General features: G+C 43.1%; 1 protein-coding gene across 4 annotated transcripts; it reads right to left on the bottom strand.

Annotated features, from left to right (window-relative positions):
• Nucleotides 1–200: 200 nt before the first annotated feature.
• LOC101527635 (zinc finger protein ZFP2-like) lies at nt 201–20,708 on the bottom strand. 4 transcript variants are annotated; one of them, XM_058668330.1, is made up of 4 exons: nt 20,343–20,708; nt 5,612–5,738; nt 5,282–5,374; nt 201–2,412 (listed from the first exon to the last, which is right to left on the bottom strand). In XM_058668330.1, the coding sequence occupies exons 1-4, from the start codon at nt 20,355–20,357 to the stop codon at nt 764–766; spliced, it is 1,884 nt and encodes a 627-aa protein (XP_058524313.1). In that variant the 5' UTR covers nt 20,358–20,708; the 3' UTR covers nt 201–763. The 4 variants fall into 4 exon arrangements, with proteins under 4 accessions (XP_058524313.1, XP_058524314.1, XP_058524315.1 ...); XM_058668331.1 differs by lacking the exon at nt 20,343–20,708 and adding an exon at nt 12,842–13,570; XM_058668332.1 differs by lacking the exon at nt 20,343–20,708 and adding an exon at nt 7,863–8,337.
• Nucleotides 20,709–21,086: the final 378 nt, after the last annotated feature.

Genomic DNA, 21,086 nt, shown 5'->3' with positions numbered 1-21,086 from the left:
ATTAAGTACTAAATTAATAAAGGATAAGACATCCCACACTATATATATTTTAAATTATATATATATATATATATATATATATATATATATATATATATAATATATACTATTTCAGCAAACAGTTTACTGAAACCATCCAGGTCACATGAACTCAGTCAAGTCAGCACTCTATTATAAGCAGGAGTAATCCACCTCTACAGTGTAAGCAAAGAACACAGAAACACAAGCACAGTATCAGCCACACAACTGCTGCTATTCAGGCTCTCAGAACACTGCTCGCTGCACTCTTCACCTCATCCACAGCGACTCTTGCCAGCGCAGGCAGCTCTTTACCCGCATGAGAATGAGACAATCAGGGGTTACGAGAGACATTCCTCATCTGGAACAGAACACAAAAGATTGGATGTGCAGCATTAAGGCTGGCACACGATGTGGAATGCAACTGTGATCAGATAGCTCATTTGTATTAAAGCTGTGTGTGGGAAGGAATGGACACAGCCACGCCAAACAGCAACTTAGCAAATGACAGTGTTTCAAAGAAGTTAATACTATGGACTAGATGTTTACTTGTCCCCAAAATTCACCTGTGAAAGCACAGTTCATTTAAATGGCACCAGCCACAGTAAAAGAAGGATGGCAAAACAGAAGAATATGAAGAACATTTAGCCAGGGTCCAACATGCAAGAGGGTCTTTGCAAAGTTCCCTTGTGCCTGCTACAGTTGTGACAACTGGGAAGTCTACCCACATTCTTCACAGAGCATCTCATTCGTGTGACTTTGTTGCGGTTTCTTGCAGCTCATTGTACATTAACAGAAGGTTTCCATTATTCGCTTTGCTCTTAGCTTTTCTTCTGTGAATAGCCTGATGCCTCTTGAGGTGTGACCTCTTGGAATAGGGCTGCCCACATTCTTCACATTCATGAATATACTTGGATGTGTGAACTTTCTGATGAGTCTTAAAATGTGACTTTTGACAAAAGGTTTCTCCACATTTATCACATTCATAAGGTTTTCCTGTTTGAGTTGTCTGATGCCTTTTCAGATGTGACTTTCGAATGAAAGCTTTCCCACATGCGTTACATTGGTAAGGCTTTTCTCCCGTGTGGCTTCTGTGATGTTCGATGAGGTGTGACTTCCGGTAAAAAGGTCTCCCACAAGCTTTACACTCATAAGCTTTTTCCCCTGTGTGAGTCCTCTCATGAATACTGAGGTCACCTTTCCTACTAAAAAGTCTTCCACACTCACTACATTTGAAAGGCTTTTCCCCAGTGTGAGTTCTCTGATGTATGGCGAGGACTGATGGGAGATCAAAGATTTTCCCACAGTCTTCACACTCGTAAGGTTTTTCTTCTGTGTGAGTTCTCTGATGTACAACCAGAGCTGACTCAGGATAGAAACCTTTCCCACATTCTTCACATGTATATATTTTCTCATCTGCATGGGTCCTCTTACGTGTCCCAGGGCGTAACTTTGGGTAACAGGCTTTTCTATACTCATTAAATTTATAACATACTCCCCCTGCATGAATTCTCTGATGGAAAGTGAGCACTGACTTCTGGTGAAAACCTTTTCCACATTCACTACATTCATAAAGCTCCCTTCCTATATGACTTACTCTGTGCCTCCGGAGGGTTAACTTCTTATAAAAGGCCATCCCACAGGTGCTACATTGGTAACATTTTTTTCTCGTGTGAAATCCCTGATGAATTGTGAGGGCTACTTGTGAACAGACAGCTTTTCCACAGTCATGAAGTTTTCTCCCTGGGTGAGTACTCTGCTGACTTTCATATGCTTTCTTGCCTGCATGAGATTTTTGATGCCGAATGAAGTATGACTTGAACATAAATGTTTTCCCACATTCACATTCATATGGGCTCTTTCTTTCATGTGTTATCTGACGTTTACAGAGGTTAACCTTTTTACATTGAGTTTGTTTTCCTATTAGAGCTGTCCCATCAGCAATGAGAACTGATTTATCACAGGTTGTCACATGTTGATTATTTGCACAGGAAGTCTCTTTCACATGAACCCTCTTGCATATAAAGGACACTTCCTCTCTGCTGCAGGCTTTGTCTTGTCCACTGCATCCAAAATCCCACTGCAATGCCTGAATCTGATTACATTGACTTTGGTGCTCCAGACGTTGGAGTGATTTCCTAGCTATTACACTCTGGGCACCACTCACCTCTACAGGGTCATTAGGGAGAAGTCCCTTTTGATATATATTAAATGCCTCAGGCATCATTCCTTGATAACTTCCATTCTTTACAACACGATTTAGCCTTAAATTAAGGGTTTTCCTTAATTCAACTCTGTTCTTAATTGATGAGATGTTGTCTGTGGTTACAACTTGCCTCAAATGCCCATCTTGATTTTTCTTGCTGGCTTTAATTACATCAATTTTCTTGGCAACTGAAGTGGGAGGAAAAAAAATCTATTAACCATACATAAACATTTTTTTCCTGGAATGTACATGTAAAAGCTAGGAAGTTTCTATTCTGCATTAAAATTTTGAAATGTCAATACAATAATTTATGATATGATGAATACATGGTTTCTCTCTAGTCAAAACACTGGCCTACTGCTTGTTGCAGCATTGAAAGCTATTCATCTCCTACTCTTTGTTACCTAGTTTTCTCTTATAATTTCATTTATGTTTCTCTGCTGACCTTTCTGCTTTTTAAAATAAGATTTATTTATTTGGAAGGTGGAGAGAGTGACAGAGACTGTGAGGAAAGATCTTCTATGTGCCAGTGCATAATCCACACGGCTACAAAGGCTGGGGCTGAGCCTGGAACTCAATCCAAACATCCCACATGGGAGGCAAGTAATTTAGCAATCTTTTGCTGCTTACCCAGGAACATCAGCAGGGAACTGATGTGAAGTACAGTAGCCAGGACTCTAACTGGAGCTCTGATTTGGGATGCTGGCATTGAAAATAATAGTTTAACCCAGAGTGATGGAAAACTGACCCCAAAATTTCAGTTTTGAGGACAGCAAAGTGTTCACAGATGAGAGACTTGCAGGTAAGCAGAGAGACATTTCCTTGTTCCTCAAGCAGCAGCACCATTTAGGAACTGGATTGGCACCTGTGTCTATATGACTTTTACTCTTCCTAAGACAGTGGCTATAAGAACCTATGAGGCATTTCTAACATAATCTTTTCTTTCCCACACCACCTGAAGACACCTTCTCACACCCTGCTAAATAAATCAGATACATTTTGATTCTTTCAAACTTAACAGGGTGGGTGGGTAACTGGCTCAGCAGTTAAGAAGCCACTTGGGACCCCTGAATCTCTCACTGGATTGCCTAGTATCCAGCTTCCTGCTACAATGCACACAGGAGGCAGCAACTGATGGCTCAAGGACTTGGGGCTCTGGCTCGAGACGTCGACCTGGTCCAGCGCTGGCTGCTGCAGACAACTGAGGAGTAAACCTGCAGATGGAACACCTACCTGTCTCTGCAAATAAAATTAAAATATTTAAAATAAAATAAAATAACCTTATAGTCTGCCATGGACAATTTCTCTTCCTGTTGATCTCAAGGATTTGGCTCTACAACCCAGACTTGTATGTGTACTCCATCACAGAAAAATATTTTCCTCACTTCTAAGATCAACAGCCTGGCATTTGCACCACATTTCCTGGTGCACACACTTCCGCTTGACCCTTTACTGTTTCTGAAGAACTCCGTTTTGTTTTCCATGTTGAATTCAGTCATCTCCTCTATAAGTTTCATGAAAGCTCAAGTGGTATGTACATTTTTTATGTGGGTTGTTTTAGAATGACTCTGATAAGGAAAAAAAGGATAATGTCAACTCAATTTCACTTCAAAACACACCGGAGCCCTTCAACATGAAGTTATTGGTTCATGTGGCCTCAGCTCTCATCATCTCCTTGTCCTTTCCCAAACCTATGACCATCGCTTTCCACGCTGTTATGCAGGTGTCCTAAGCTTCATGTCTACTGACATCATCATAGAGGAGGTTTGTTCCTTCAAGTCTTTCCTCTTCCTAAAAACTTCCTAGGAGATCACTCAGCAAGTTTTGGAAAACTGTTATCTCAAAAAAAATTTTTTTTTTAAGATTTATTTTTATTGGAAAGGCAGATACACAGAGAGACAGAGAGGAGGATCTTCCATCCAATGGTTCACTCCCCAAGTGACCGCAATGGCTGGAGTTGAGCCAATCTGAAGCCAGGAGCCAAGAGCTCTTCTGGGTCTCCCATGCAGGTGCAGGGTCCCAAAGCTTTGGGCCGTCCTTGACTGCTTTCCCAGGTCACATGCAGGGAACTTGATGGGAAACAGGGCCGCTGGGATTAGAACCAGCGACCATATGGGATCCCGGTGTGTGCATGGTGAGGACTGTAACCACTATGCTATTGCGCCGGACCCAGCTGTCTCAAAATTAAGCTAAGCCAAAGTAAAAAGACCTCTCTAAAGCTGGTTTTCCTTCTTTTAAGAACACATTTTTCCATTTTCTCATCTAAACCCTATTATTCATACTTCACTATCTCATGTGTCTGTTTTCAATCTAAGAGACTGAAAGCCTTATAAAAGGTAACACATTTGTTTCATTATTCCTATGAGTATAAAAAGACCAGTGCTTATGAGATGCTCAATTAACAAGCATTGAAAAGATTAATACATTAATAAATGTATGGGGGAAAACAGAGTATAAAAATGGAGAAAAAGAATTTATAGAATATACATAAGCAAGAAAAAAAGTTTAAGAGCAGATAGCTAGGAGTTGGATTTTGGTGTAAATAAAAAAAGAGAGGTTGGGCCCGGCGGCGTGGCCTAGCGGCTAAAGTCCTCGCCTTGAACACCCCGGGATCCCATAAGGGCACCGGTTCTAATCCCGGCAGCTCCACTTCCCATCCAGCTCCCTGCTTCTGGCCTGGAAAGCAGTTGAGGACGGCCCAATGCATTGGGACCCTGCACCCGCGTGGGAGACCCGGAAGAGGTTCCCGGTTCCTGGCTTCGGATCGGCGCAGCACCGGCCCGTTGCGGCTCACTTGGGGAGTAAGTCATCGGACGGAAGATCTTCCTCTCTGTATATCTGACTTTGTAATAAAAATAAATCTTTAAAAAAAAAAGAGAGAAGTTGTAATCAACATAAAACCAAGCCAAAGCAAGCCCAAGAAGATGAACGGACACATCAACAAGCTTCCTTATAGGCCATATACTTCATGAGCTGTCCTTTGGAGAACTGGTGAAGACAGCCCAGCAAGGTTTTCCTGGGGAGCTATCCCTTCCCTCCCTGGGTGCTCTGACTGACCTGGGAGGCTCCAGTTTAAGGCTTCTTCTATCGTCCATGGTTCTAGTCCTTGCTCCAACTTGAAGATAACCTCAGGTTTGGTAATGCAGAACCCTGCGAATGGGAAATAACGTAGAACTTTGCCACACTGCTAAGTCAGGTCTTGTGAAGAACAACTGTGGCTTCAAGAGCTGTTGAATGAAAAGGCCAACTTGGACATTTTTTCTGCAGCACTGACACATTCTCCATAGATTTTAATCTCACACCTAAACAACATTAACCATTACACAAAGTCTGTGTATGTATCACAAAGAAGCACTCCCCTTGACAGATCCCGAGCGCTTCTCTCACCCAAGGACAGCAGGCTGCTGTAGGTCTCCAGCATCACATCCCTGTACAGGGTCCTCTGCACGCTGTTCAAGCCCTGCCACTCCTCCTGCGTGAAGTCCACAAGCACATCCTCAAACGACACCAAGACCTGCAATGGCATTTTCAAGGGCATTAGCTCTGGGTCACACAAAGCAAGACTGTGAATTCCTTCTACTTGTCTCACATAAGCTGCAGCTTACTTTGTGCCCTAAATGGTGAGACATAATCCAAGTATCTTGCCTTTACGTTCCTTTTTAAGTTCTCAAAACAGTACAACAGAGTTCCCATTTATATATCTACAACTATCCATATTTCATGACAAAATCCCGGCCTTAAGGAGAATCTGGTCTACCCTGTAGACTTGTCTAAAAGGGAAAAACAGCAAAACCCTGAGAGAACAGCCCCTCAGCCACAGAGACTTGGAAGTTTGGGGCTCCAGACCAGCCCAACTCCAGCTGTTCATGCCACCTGGGGAATGAGCCAGCAGGTGAAAGGCCTCTCACTGTAACTCTGCCTCCCAAATAAATAAATAAATCATTAAATCATTAAAAAACAAAGCGTAAGGGAACAATCAGCATCTCCATGGGGGGAAAAATAAGTAAAAATATTACAGCTCACTCCCTGCTATTAAAAAAAAATTAACAAACTCAAAATTACAACAATGATGCAGTAGGTTGTTTCACTTAATACATTTGATAGGTCAAAAAGTTTAACATCATCTGATCGTGTGAAATAGTCAAACCTGATCATTCAAGCAGTTCTAACCTCCAAATATACTCCTTGTTGTACCCATCCTTACCATTTTTTTCTTTTACTTTTTTGCAAAGCACCAAAAATGGTTACCTAACTGACTGGCAAGTTTCCTAAAAAGGGCTCATTGCTTCCAAACTTTCCCTGAGACACAGCACAGACTGAAAATCTAGCCAAGCTTTTGGACGTCACATGGAGATGGAATTACGAAGTTGGCAATTTAAGGGTCTTAACACACAGCTGTTTGACAGTTTAGAAGATTTGTGGGATAGGAAGTTAAATCCAAAATCAAGAAATGACACAAAGCAGGGGCAGCCACTGTGGTGCAGCTGACTTAGCTGCTACTTGGGATGCTCACGTCAAGAATCAAGAAGCCAATTCAAGTCCCAGCTCTGCTGCCCTTACTCCAGATTCTTACCAAAGCATCCTGGAGGCAACAGACGATGGCTGCCGTGCTTGGATACCTCCCACCCGCATGGGAGACCTGGACAGAGTTCTGGGCTCCTAGTTACTGCTGGCCTACCTTATTGTTGAAGACATTTGGAACATGAACCAGTGAACAGATCTCTCTCTGTATATACACATAAACACTCAGGCTTTTAGGTTTTAAGTTATGAAGCAAATGAGATTTCATCTATTCTCATCTAGCTGAGGATAAGACTTTAACGCAGGATCTCAACTGAAAGCAATGGAGAGCCTATGAGGTGTGGGGTGGTATCAAGAGACATGACACACAAGTAAATGTAGACTTCAGTGAGAAGTGGGGTCAAAAAACATACAGAAGCTAAAAACTTTGTATAGCCAGTGAGAACTATAAACCCAGAGATCCAGTGTAATCCTACCAATCATAAGCTTTGTGAATCTCTAGGGTGTAATCTCTTCATTTTTGGAATGTCCAATCTGCCAGAAGTACCTTCATTCACTTTAAGGCTTGGGATACCATGGAAAATCTATGCATAGTGTGACTTATGCTGGGGTCCTTGAGTTAGGCACCCTTGGACGTGCAAGAGACTAAAGACATGTGGTCACCATGTCTATGTGACCAAACTCAAATGGAAAACCGAAACACAGGATGAGACAAGATTCTGACGTCAGTGTCCAGAGGGGTGTCGTCAGTCACTGCTGGGAGACACAGGCAGTAACAGGACTGTACAGAAAACAAATGGAAGCTCATGCTGAAACATTCCTGAACTCGGTTCTTCATGGCTCATTTCTTAGCTATTTCAATGGATCATTTCATAGTGGTAAACTAAATTTTGAGTATGAAGACGTTCTTAAATGCTTTAATTCTCACAAGAAATTAATGTACTTCAGCATAAACTTTGAGGTCTCCAAATGCAAACAAGGTGCAATGAGCTATGTAACGGGTAGAGGTGACTGAGGGCATGTCAAACCTTATTAATCAGACACCCTTAGAGTTAACAAACTACTAGAACCCTTTAACACAATACAGATTCCAGCCAAATATTTTGTAGCTACTCACCTATGCAGAACATCCTATTATGCCCCACCCATGTTAAGAACAAGCCACCAATTCTCCTTCAACAGGATTTTCAACTGCAATGAATGTCAAGATTAAAAAAAAATTTCCAGTTGGCATTGGCATGGTGGTTCAACTAGCTAATCCTCCACCTGCAAGCCATAGCACCCCACGCCCCTAGACCTCCAAACACACACAAGTTCATGTCTGGCTGCTCTACTTTGGGATACAGCTCTCTGCTTGTGGACTGGGAAAGCAACAAAGGATGGCCCAGTCCTGGCTCTGGACTGATTCAACTCTGGCCACTGCGGACATTTAGGGAGTAAACCAGTAGATATAAGAGCTTTCTCTTCGTCTCTCATCTGTAAAGCTTTCAAATAAAAATTAAAAAGCTCCTGGCTCAACTCTAGCTGCTGCAGTCACTTGGGGAGTGAATCAACAGACAGAAGATCTTCCTCTGTCTCTCCTCTCTGTATATCTAACTTTCCAATAAAAATAATAAATCTTGGGCCCAGCACTGTGGCCTAGCGGCTAAAGTCCTCACCTTGAACGCCCCGGGATCCCACATGGGCGCCGGTTCTAATCCCGGCAGCTCCACTTCCCATCCAGCTCCCTGCTTGTGGCCTGGAAAGCAGTTGAGCACGACCCAATGCATTGGGATACTGCACCCGCTTGGGAGACCCGGAAGAGGTCCCAGGCTCCCGGCTTCGGATCGGCGCAGCACCGGCCCGTTGCGGCTCACTTGGGGAGTGAATCATCGGACGGAAGATCTTCCTCTCTGTCTCTCCTCCTCTGTGTATATCTGGCTGTAATAAAACGAATAAATCTTTAAAAAATAATAATAATAAATCTTTAAAAGGAGAACAAAATTGGCAAGCAACAACAAAACCTATCCTGTTAATGGGCTTGCAGCTAATTTTGGAAACTGGCTATTTAGCCCTGATCTCCTTTCCCTAGCTGCCTTCCAGGTTCCTTGAAAAGCAGAACTACCCTTAGGAGGAAATGTCAGTTGGCTATTTTTCTCTTCTATTGGGAGACTAATACAGTTTTCTCTTTCCTTTATCCTCAACCCTTATTTTTGTTATTCTGCTTTGGTACTGCTGAAAAGGATTGCAGTTTTGCTGATATAAACTTGTAATAGGTAGCAGAGTAATTAGTGGTAATAAACTAGTGATGGAGATCAAGGGCTATGTAAAAAGAGGAAGTGGGCTAAATGTGGCACACAGGCCCAAACTGCCTGCTTTTATTTTGTGTAACTCCAATGGAAGACTCTGTGTGTGCGTGTGTATATATATAAAAATACATAAAATCATATTTTATACTATATAAACTTTATTATATTGTATATGAAATAAATCCTATATAAATACATTTTATATTATATAAGTTTAATTATATATTAAAAACCTATTTACTTTATTTGAAAGGCAAAGTCAGAGAAAGAAAGAGAAACACAGCTCTTTCATCTGCTGGTTCCCTCCCCAAATGGCTGCAAAAGCTGGAGCTGAACGAAGCCAATCTGAGGACAGAAGCCTGGAGCTTTTTTCTACGTCTTCCACACAGGTTCAGGGATGTGAGCCATCCTCCACTGTCTTTCCAAGCCCATTAGCAAGGAGCTGGATCAAAAGTAGAACAGCTGGGACTTCAACCAATGTCTATACAGGGTACTGATGCCACAGGTGGAGCCTTGCTTGTTATACCACAGTGCCAGTCAAGAAGCCACAGAATCCTATCCACAATCTCTGCAACATGAAATTTATAGCATTTAAGAGAAAACTCCCAATTAGTACAAAAGTAAAAACAGGAGGGACAGGGTAGTGTGGTGAGCTGAGCTACCACTGGAATGCCGGCACTCTATATTGGAGTTGCTGCTGCTGTGTCCATCTTCCTCCTAATCCTAACCTGCTCATGTGTTTCGGAAGACAGCAGAGGGTGGTCAAGTACTCACCCCTGCCACTGATACAGAATATTCAGGTGGAGTTCCAGGCTTTTGGATTTGGCCTGGGCCAGCCCTGGGGATTAAGACCATTAAGGTCTGGGGAGAAAAGAGGCAGGAAGAAGGTGTCTCTGTCTCTTTCTCCCTCTCTCTCTCACACACACACACACACTGCTTTTCAAATAAATAAATGTTAAAAAAAAAAAAAAAAAGCAGCACCTGAAAGAGGTGACCTGTAACTCCAGGGAAAAAAATTATTTTTAATAAGCCAAGTTAAAACCAGATGTTATACGTAGCAGATGATGGTTAAGCTCTAATTTTCAAGTACTATAAAGAACACATAATTTTTTTTTAAAGATTTATTCATTTTATTACAGCCAGATATACACAGAGGAAGAGAGACAGAGAGGAAGATCTTCCGTCCGATGACTCACTCCCCAAGTGAGCCGCAACGGGCCGGTGCTGCGCCGATCCGAAGCCGGGAGCCTGGGACCTCTTCCAGGTCTCCCAAGCGGGTGCAGTATCCCAATGCACTGGGTCGTGCTCAACTGCTTTCCAGGCCACAAGCAGGGAGCTGGATGGGAAGTGGAGCTGCCGGGATTAGAACCGGCGCCCATGTGGGATCCCGGGGCGTTCAAGGTGAGGACTTTAGCCGCTAGGCCACGCCACTGGGCCCAAGAGCACATAAATTTAACATGCTGCAGTGGGGCATTTAGCCTAGCAGCCCAGACATGGTTAAGATGCCTGAGTCCCCCACACTGGAATTCTAGGATAACACTGTCGCAAACACCGAGCCCGGTCACTCAAAAAAAAACGCCACAAGTCGAGAGAATGTATGCTTGCAATCAGACGTTTATTCAGGCGAGCACACACCAAACAGGATGATGGAAGCCAACGAGAGCGCCTCTTGGCTTATCTGTCATAGAAGCCTGCTGGGCGTTGGCTCTGGTCTGGTGGGAGCCTGCTAGCTTCTGTGAAGCCCAAGAGATTGGCTCCGGTCTGGTGGGAGCCGGATGGCTTCGGGTGGAAGCCCAAGGGGGTTTGGCTCCGCTTTAGGGGGAGCCTGTTGGCTTCAGGTGACTGGGACCAAGGCCTGGGTTTGTATACAATTCAGGGGGTCAAGCCATTAGTTGCTTACAATACTTTTGGTTGGTTATTACTTGTTTACAAAGTATTTCCATTGGTTACATTCACTTTCACAAACATGCTTACTTATTTCTAATTGGTTATAACTTATCTATCGGTAACACTCTTTTTCTTAATTCTGCAAAACATTTTTTTTACATATTTGTCAAAACATATTTTTCTTCTTTTATAATTTTTACCAGAACTTGTTTTTTTAACATGTTTACTTGCATTAGAGCTTCTTCACAGGAGTGATATGAGAGGTGACTCCACTTTACCAGTAGTCTAAGAAGGAGTCACTTCTGTTCAAAAGTACCAACATACACACTATATCCATTATTAAGTCACAGCATAATTTACATAAAAGGTCTATTATTGTAGCTATTTCTAGATCATCAGTCTCAGATAAGTGTAGTAATACTAAGAACAATTAAGATTATTGATAATATTACTATCCATATTTCCCATGAATTCATTTTTATCTATACCCATTCAAGTATGTATTGATGGAGCTGTGTAGATGGAGATGGGAGTAAGTAAACACTCATAATCAGACTGTTCCTATTAAACACCTGGCTCCAGTATCCTGCTAATAGGGACCCTGGGAGACAGCAGTGATAATTCAAGTAATTGTGTTCCTAACACCCACATGGGTAACCCAGACTGACTTCTTGGCTCTCAGATTTGGTTCAGCCCAGTCAGGCCTTTGTGGGTGCTTGGGAAGTGAACCAGGGAATGGAAGTTCCTCTCTGTGTCTCCATGCTTCTCAAATAAACATATAACTGTATAATGTGTCACAGATCAAGATCATTAGCAGGGAAGTATACTAGAAAAAAAGCACAACTGAAATTCTAGAGCTATAATATACAGAAAATGGGGGCCAGTCCGTCGGCTCAACTGGCTAATCCTCCACCTCCAAGTGTTTGCCAACACCCCATACGGGTGCTGGTTCGTGTCCTGGCTACTCCTCATCCAGCTCACTGCTTCTGGCCTAGAAAAGTAGCAGAGGATGGTCTAAAGCCTTGGGACCCTGTACCTTGTGTTCCAGAGGAGGGTCCTGACTTCAGATCAGCTGTTGCAGCCATCTGGGGAGGGAACCAGTGGTTAGAAGATCTTTTTGTCTCTCCTTCTCACTGTAAAGGTGCCTTTCTGATGCAAAGTAATCAATAATAATATAAAAATTCAGAAGCTAAAATGAACCTTTCCTTAAGAATTAACAGCAGCTTGGAAAAGAAACAAAAAGTTAAACTAAAGATTGCTACTGTGGGGGTCCTCCTATGGGGACCTGGACCCAAGGTGTGACAACCGCACTAAGAATCAGGACACAGGGGATGGAAAACCAAGTGAACCAATGCATGCTTTATTGAACTTAACAGTGTATGTATAAGCTAGGCAGGTCATTTATCACCCAGATAATCACACAAAGCCCATTTAAAGATAGGATACAAGGAAATTAAGTAACAATTACAGACCTAATGGCATCAAGGAAGTAAAAACGTTTTTCAGGAACTGATACTGATGAACAAATGAAATGAGGAATGGGCACAGCAAGGCACCGTTCACACTCTGCTTGACCACAAACAACTACCGATGGAGACCAGTGAGCTGCTACATGTCTCGAGCCACAACTGGCCAGCGAGGCAGCCACAGTCAGAAGCAGGAAGTCTGTTTCCTGCTAGCACTCTGTCTGCTGAGAATGTATGAGATCTGGGACCCTTGGCCGTCCTGCCCTGGGTCCTGTGTAAACCCCTGGTCATCGCACAAATCTGGGCAGTACGTCAGCAGATGGGAGCTCTCTCTCTTAAATTAGTAACAAGATGTTTATCTTGATGCAAAAGCAAACTTGAAATATATTTTTTCACAGTACACATTTTCCATCATGTTCAAAGACCCCTTACTTTTTGATCCAAAATAAACTTACCTTCTAATTCTACTCTCCACAAACTTCTTGACATGCTTTCACACATGTAATTGGAGTTATAGAAGGAAAAAGAAACAGAATTTTTTTAGAAAGAAAAAGGCAAACCCTTCCCAAAATTGGTGAAAGACATCAATTTAGATTTACATTTTCAACTCAGGATAAATACAAAGCACTCAAGGCAAATCACAAAACAACCCAAAGAGATCTTAAAACAGTAAGGGGGAAAAAAACCCATGTCACACTGAGGGACAACCCATGACGATGGCTGATTTAAACAGAAATCAAAGCATAGAGAGAAAACTTCCTTCAACCAATGATTCCACATGCAATGGAAATACCCCCAAAAAACAAGGTAAGAAAAACTTTTCAGAAGAAAAGAGAACAAATTACCAGGAGACCTATACTTTAAGGATACAAAAAGCAGTTTTTCAGGGTGAAAGAAAACGATGCCAGATGCTACCCAAGCTATCCAGGAATGAGCCAAGACCCCAAAAAGGTCAACATCTGGAACATAAAAGGTTATACATTTGATGTGCTCAATTTCTTCTAAATAGATATGACTGTTCAAAGGCAGGATTATGACACGTGGGAGGCTCAAGATACATGTCAACTCAGTACATACAAAAACAATACTATAAATAATGGGGATCATAAGTAGAATCATTCTTTTGAAATTACCATATACTTTATGTAAAGCAGTGCAATACCACTCCATATTGTAATCAATTGCAAGTTCATAGTATAAGTTGAAAGTTTGTATTACAAATTCCTTGACAAGTTAATACAAAAGTTCATATATTGTGACAATCAATGAAAAATTTTAAAAGTACACAAGTTCACTAGACTGCTCTAACATAATGAAGACAGTGACGTGATGAAATTTCGTTTCCTTAAAAAAAAATTTTTAGGGCCCTGCACTGTGGCCTAGCGGCTAAAGTCCTCGCCTTGAACGCCCCGGGATCCCATATGGGTGCCGGTTCTAATCCCGGCAGCCCCACTTCCCATCAAGCTCCCTGCTTGTGGCCTGGGAAAGCAGTCGAGGACGGCCCAAAGCCTTGGGACCCTACACCCACGTGGGAGACCCAGAAGAAGCTCCTGGTTCCTGACATTGGATCAGCGCAGCACCAGCCGTTGTGCTCACTTGGGGAGTGAATCATCGCATGGAAGACCTTCCTCTCTGTCTCTACTCCTCTCTGTGTATCTGACTTTGTAATAAAAATAAATTCAAAAAAATTTAATATTTATTTTTATTGGAAAAGCAGATTTACAGAAAGAAGAAAACACAGAGAGGAAGATCTATCACTTGGTGGTTTACTCCCTGAATGGCCTCAACAGGACAGAGCTGAGCTGATCCAAAGCCAAGAGCGATTTTATTTTTATTGCAAAGTCAGGTATACAGAGAGGAGGAGAAACAGAGAGGAAGATCCTCCGTCCAATGATTCACTCCCCAAGTGGCCACAACGACTGGTGCTGCGCCGATCCAAAAGGCCACAAGCAGGGAGCTGGATGGGAAGTGGAGCTGCCGGGATTAGAACCAGCGCCCATATGGGATCCTGGCACATTCAAGGCGAGGACTTTAGCCGCTAGGCCACATTACGGGCCCATCTTTACACATTTTTACACTTAATTTTTAAATCTGCCTCAAGGAGACTTTAACATTCCTGCTGACATACAGTTTTCTACATTGTCTGATAAGGCTTTACAAATCCCTGTCCGGAAACAACTGAATGGTTCTCTGGAACACTAGTAACCCATGGTAAGGGTTGTGCTCTTGTTTCTTGAGAATTTCCTGACAGTTCCTCTGAAAAACTATAGGTTTCCCCTGTGGCTCATCCGGCCTCGGAAGGGCAGCAACTCCCTTGAATACTACCCTGCCCCTGGAGAAAATGGAATCCCCAGCGGATCTGCCTCAAAGAATGGAAAAACCCGATTTATTTTTAGTTAACTTGCAGATAAGAATGTTTATAAATGAGGATTACTAAAGTAACACTCTTTTTGTTCCACGACAGGTGAAGGGTGCAGAGAAATCCTCCACCTTCTTAGAATCTTTGGGGGGAACTTTAAGTATAATGTATTAAAATGAAGGGTGATTTACAGATAGCAGATTAACTGCTTTGGACACTAGGAAAAACTATAAAGACCTGAAGTGGGACCCAAGAGCACACTGACAACCTCTGGAGGGTGCCAAAGCTAGAGCTAAGGACAGAGAAAGCTGCTCTCCTGCATCCAGCATTCTGAGAACTACCTGGGGCTCCTGGTGTGAGGAGTATCCTTGGATGCTTAAGTCCCATGTGGGAAATCCAATAGGAAATACCTCACCCCAGAGTTCTCAGCCTTCCAGAGCAGTCAAATTTCCAGTGATTTCCTTGGCAGTTGGGACATGGACCTGGGTGTTCTTTCTGACAATCCCCAATGAAGTGTCCACTGCTTCTGCAGCAAAAGTACTAGGGAGGCCTCTGGGGGTCTCACTGAGACAAGGGATACAGGACTCCTTTTATCCTCCTGCTCTGCTATGGTATCCCCTCCTGCTCTGAGTGGGATCTGTAGGGCAATTGATTGGATATCATTTGCATGAGAACAACTGATTAGATGTCATTTGAATGAGAATAGGGAAAAGGGAACTAGCAGATCAAGGAAAGGAGACTCCCTCTTGCTATTGAAACGTAATTCCTAAAACCTTTCTCCATGATGCCTACTAGACGATTTGTGCATAAAAAGTCTAATGCTGTTAATAAAACTTCAGGCACTAACCATCAGTCAGTAGTCCATGTGTGTTACTGGCTCCACACACCAAGCTCATCACTGTCGGATAGGGAACAGATTTCAAAGTGTGTTACTTATAAATATTTGAGGGTCTTATGGATTTCATTTTTCTTCCTTTTTTTCCATTGTAGTACAACAACTTAGTGCAAAATTTCACTTTTATGGCTCAGCAGGTCACGTCAGTGTACTTTTTTTGTATCCTAACTAAAAAAAGTGTCCAAATGTAACTGCATCTTTAAAAATAAGCTTCCCATTTACTTGTGTGCTTTTTATTTCATGTTGTTTGGAGCTTTGTCTTTAAGCATGTGCATGTATATAGTTGTGACATCATCCTGACATGATCCGTTCACTGTTGTGGAAACCTTGAGACCATCATCACTCACGCAGGAGCTGCTGCGTCAGGCTTTAGTGTTGCCTTCATAGCACTGACAGCGTGCTATTTGCCATGCTGCTATTTTCATTTCTGAGATTCCATTTGGGGTTAACTAAGGTCATATATTCTGTCCCAATCCACAAAGATTGTGTCTAAGAGACACACCAGGGTTGGAAAAGGCTGCGAGAGGACATGGCGAGAACCTGGCAGTCTTCAAAACAGAAAGGCCTTGGAGGAAACCAATCCAGTTTCCAGAACAGTGAGAAAGGCATTTCCTGGGGCCCAGCGCCAACATCCCTACCTTGGACACGCTGGGACATTAAAAAACACATAAATGGGCCCAGCGTGGTAGCCTAGTGACTAAAAGTCCTTGCTTTGCATGCACTGGGATCCCATGTGGACTCTGGTTCTAATCCGGACAGCTCCGCCTCCCATCTAGCTCCCGGCTTGTGGCCTTGGAAAGCAGTCGAGGACAGCCCCAAAGCCTTGGGACCCTGCACCCACATGGGAGACCCAGAAGAGGCTACTGGTTTCAGACCGATGTAGCTCCAGCCATTGCAGCCACTTGGGGAATCAGTGGATAAATATTTTCCTCTCTCTCTCCTTCTCTCTGAATATCTGACTATCCAATAAAAATAAAATAAGTCTTTAAAAAAAACACACACACAAATGGCCTGGAGACACATGATACTCAGATTACCAGTCATTAGGGAAATACAAGTGAAAAATAAGATCTACACCCACTGCAACGTCCATTATAGAAAATAAAGCCAAAGTGTTGGCAAACATGTGAAGAAATTAAAGCTGTAATACACAGCTCATCTGAGTGGCAAATGGTGAAACCAATGTGGAAGACAGTATGGAAATTCATTAAAAGTTACAGATCAATTATCATCTGATCTAGCAACTCCACTCTTGGGGGGATACACCCAAAAGGAGTGAAAGCGAGGATGTGACCAGATGTTTGCACATGCTTGCTCACAGTAGTATCCACCACAAAAACATAGACGCAACCCAAGGTAGCATGAAAATATTAACAAATCAAGTGCTATTTCTTCATTTTTGTTTCTAAGAACATAATACTATAAAAAAAAAAGAGGCATATTCTGATGTTTCAGCTTACAATTCTGGTCTAAGAGTGATGGCCTCCTGACTGGCAAAGTCCAAGGCGAAATGGTGCTTCAGGGGTCACCTCTGTCCTCTCTCAGAAAGCCATCAACATTCAGTCTCATAAACTAATCCTACACACCTCCAGGACTTTTCCTCCAAACACTACAGCCTCACCATCTCAAAATGGGAATTAAAACCCAGCCTGAGTTTTGCAGGGGAGACTCTTATTCAAATAATAGCAACCCAGAATGGAATCTGAGTTTAAAAGTGCAAGAAAATTTTGACAACTCAAACATGTATAAGCCTTAAAGACAATCTGCTCTATGAATAAGCAAATACCAAAAGGACAACTTCTGTGTGACTCCATACCCATGAGCTCTTCCAGTGGATGAAGGAGGTCAGTTAATGACAGCCAGTCTATGGTGAAGGGAAAGATGGAAACGAAGTGTGACAAAAACCAAGTTCCATCTGAGGAAACACAAAATGCTGCAGGTGACGCGAATACACTTACGGTCAATTCCAAGCTACAGATAGTTTATCAGTTTTTACTTTCACTATTTTAGTTTTCAAAGACTTATTTTTATTGAAAGGCAGATCTACACAGAGGAGAGACAGAGAAAGATCTTCCGTCCATTGGTTCACTTTACGAGTGGCTGCAATGGCCAGAGTCGAGCCAAGCTGAAGCCAGGAAGCCAGAGCCTCCTCCGTCTGGGTCTCCCATGCAGGTACACAGTCCCAAGGTTTGGGCTGTCCTCTACTGCTTTCCCAAGCCACAAGAATGGAGTTGGACGGGGACTGGCACCCACATGGGATCCCGGCGTGTGCAAGGCAAAGATTCAGCCACTAGGCCATCACATTGGGTCCTATCAGTTTATTTTTAACCATTAACTCCAGCAGTAGCTCATAATCATAGCTATGACTGATGTATACCTCGACTGTTCCCATTTTCATTAAAGAAATTTGCTGAAATTACAGAAAACAATCCTTAACAGTGGGACAACATGTTTTTTTGGGGGGGGGGGTTAAAATATACAATTCTGTCTTAGTCCAAATTATAGACAAAAACACTGACATACAGGAGACCTTGGATACAGGTCATGTGAACCCTACAAGGCAGCAGTGATGACTAAAGTAACTGATGCCTGGGAGACCTATATTAAGTTCTGCGCTCCCAGCTTCAGCTTAGCTGGGGATCACTGCAGACTTTTTGGTGCATTAAATGAGCAAATGGGAGCTCTCTCTTTGTTTAAACATATATTTACTTTTTTATTTGGAAGGCAGATTTTTACACAGAGGAGACAGAGAAAGGGGTCTTCTCTTCACTGGTTCACTCCCCAAATGGCCACCACAAAAATAACTTCTCAGAACAAGCACTGTTGGGAATCTCACAAACAAGTCTGGTGCTGGGCTGCTGTCCCGCTTTCACAGGACAGAGACTGACTGACTAGACTTTGGTGTCACAGCTAAAGGTATGCCCATTTGCAGGAACACCTGCAAAGCTGGTATGTGCTTTCCTTACCCAGTCACAGACAGAAGTTTCAGTCAGAGAACACCTGGGGCAGGTCTTGGTTAATGCAGTTAGTACATAAACTCCTGAGGGCTGCAAAGAGTATAGCACTGTGTTATGCTGGGTTCTTTTATGGGAGTGCAAACTTGCCTGCAACATTAATAAAGTATTCTATCACTGTCTATCAAGGAAGTGACAAGTGACAAGTGAACGTGAAAAGTGAGCAGTCCTCAGGCTCCTGGTCTGAGGCCCGAAACCCTGCCTTGTCCCCACGCTCTCAGGCACAGCTGTCACAACACATACACAAGCAACAGGTTCAAATTATAAACTCTGTGCTTCCTGTTTCTACTCTGCACACCTTTCTCTCGACTCTTCACATGTGCCCAACTGATTCCTAAGGCTGTCACCACACCTCCGGCAGCAGCACAGCTTTACAGGGAATGAATTTCTGCAGAGCCAGAGCTGCATTTCTGACACCACTTCTCAGCCTTTTTGCTGAGATCCAGTGTTGAAAGTTACTGTACTGTTTTTGAGTATCCTTCTTATTTTTACACAATGCATACAGGCCGCAGAATTAAAATTTAAAAATGAATAATAACAGCAGGAGTGGATGACAGGTCAGTTTAAAACTGCAGCCAGCGCAGCCTGTCTGGTGGTCTGGGACAAAGTTTGTTGGTAGGAACACCTAAGGCACCTAACGGAAGCACAAGGGGTCACACTTTCATTTTCCTAACTGCTGAGCCCAAGGTGCCTTTTGCACCTCAGGTAACAAAGCAGCATCCGGTAAGGAGCTGACATTAATCTAAAAGCAAGGGAAATAAATGGACATGGCAGACCTCAGAGGGCATTCAAGGAGACCTACACAGTAGGACACGCTGGGCAGAACAGAGAAACAGGGCACTTGAACAAACCATGTCTGAGAGAACAGCGACGAAATTCAGGGGGCAAGGAAAAGAATCCATCAAGAAGCCATGACATAGACTAATCAGAAAAAAATTTTTTCCTCCTAAAAAACTACAAAGTAGTTTCATACAGTGGAAAATTGAAGTGCAGCAGGGGCAAGAGAAAAGTCTTTCATTTACCCATGATTTATTGGTGAAATTTTACAGAATTAAGCTAAGTGTTGGAGGACAACTGGGACCCTCTCTGGAATAAAGCTGTAACCAGCTGTATTCTTGTGTGAGAAAGCTTCAGGAAGTCAGGACAAAGGTCCAGCAGCAGTTGGAAATCAAAAGCCCACTGGCTGCTGGCACAGGAATTCCCTGACTCTCAAGCTTTGATAACAGATCAAAGCGAAGCATTTTTCCTAGCTTCTTTCATGCACAGGTTGTTTAATTATTACTAGCATGCCAGAAGAACACACTGTCTGCTGGTTGACTCCCCTCGACCCTCAGTCTTTCATAAACTGGCTGTGCACCAAGTACCAAGTCCCTCCCTGCAGAGGAGTGACACTGTGTACCTGTCCGTGTGACCCACGGACTGTTGCCAGATCCCAGCACCCATGAGAAGTAGCATGCTTTCCTTAAGCCAATCAGAATCATGTAACAGAATGTCCATTTACTACAAAATAAAAATACCCTTGGCATTTCATTTAGATGGCTCCAAGGTCTCATACTCACATCAACCTGACCGATTTAAGCATGTTTCTCTGAGGCTGAATTATTCTTGTTTCCATTCTAATTAATGAAGTCCCATAAACTTCCTGAAATACAATGTAAAATAGGCTAAGGGATAAACAACAAACTTACTGGAAATGTGTTCATTTTCTTTGTTCTTAGAAACACGTGGAAAAACCTGGAATCATACACCTGGAAGAGAAGGTGAGTGGGCAGAACAGTGAGAGAAACGTTTCAGCTACCCCGAGATTCCACTGTGCCAAGCCAGATCACCAAAGGACACAAAGTCTCCCTTGGAGGAGCAGGAGGACCGCAGACGGCACGCCTGAACCTTATTACTTGGAGTAATTAAAAACAAGTTATCATCAAGTTAATGGAAACCTTTATTTTCGAAACAGTGTAAAAAGAATGTAATGTAACATTCTAAGGGTGGCTGTTAATTGCAGTAAGATGTATTACGCTATCACACTAAAATTTAAGTGATAAAAAAGACCGGGTCTCGTTCGCAACAACAGAGATGTGCCACAGAGGGGCTGTTCCGGCTCCAGCGCACCCCGCGTTCACACACTGTTACATGACAGACCCGAGGTCGCTGAAAACGGAAGCATTTCATTTGGAGCCACAGACACCTGGAAGCAGACTGCAGCTCACTCGGTGACGCAAGGAACTGCAGCCCCCGAATCAGTTTTAGGCTTTAATTTAAACCCGCATCCTGTTTTGCAGCTAGCTGTAGGAAGCGCGGTTACAGAAGCCCTCGCTCGTTCTCTGAGGCGCCGTCAGTCAGTCCTGCTTCTGAGAAATGGGCCCCCAGCTGAGGCGAAGAGCAACAAGTTCCTTTCTACAACTCGGCTTCGGGCAGCCCACGCCCCCGGGGGA

Source organism: Ochotona princeps, chromosome 8 (assembly GCF_030435755.1).
Source record: "Ochotona princeps isolate mOchPri1 chromosome 8, mOchPri1.hap1, whole genome shotgun sequence".
NCBI lineage: Eukaryota > Metazoa > Chordata > Mammalia > Lagomorpha > Ochotonidae > Ochotona > Ochotona princeps.
Note: the sequence above shows the minus strand (reverse complement) of the source record. Positions and strands in the feature narration are given on the sequence as shown.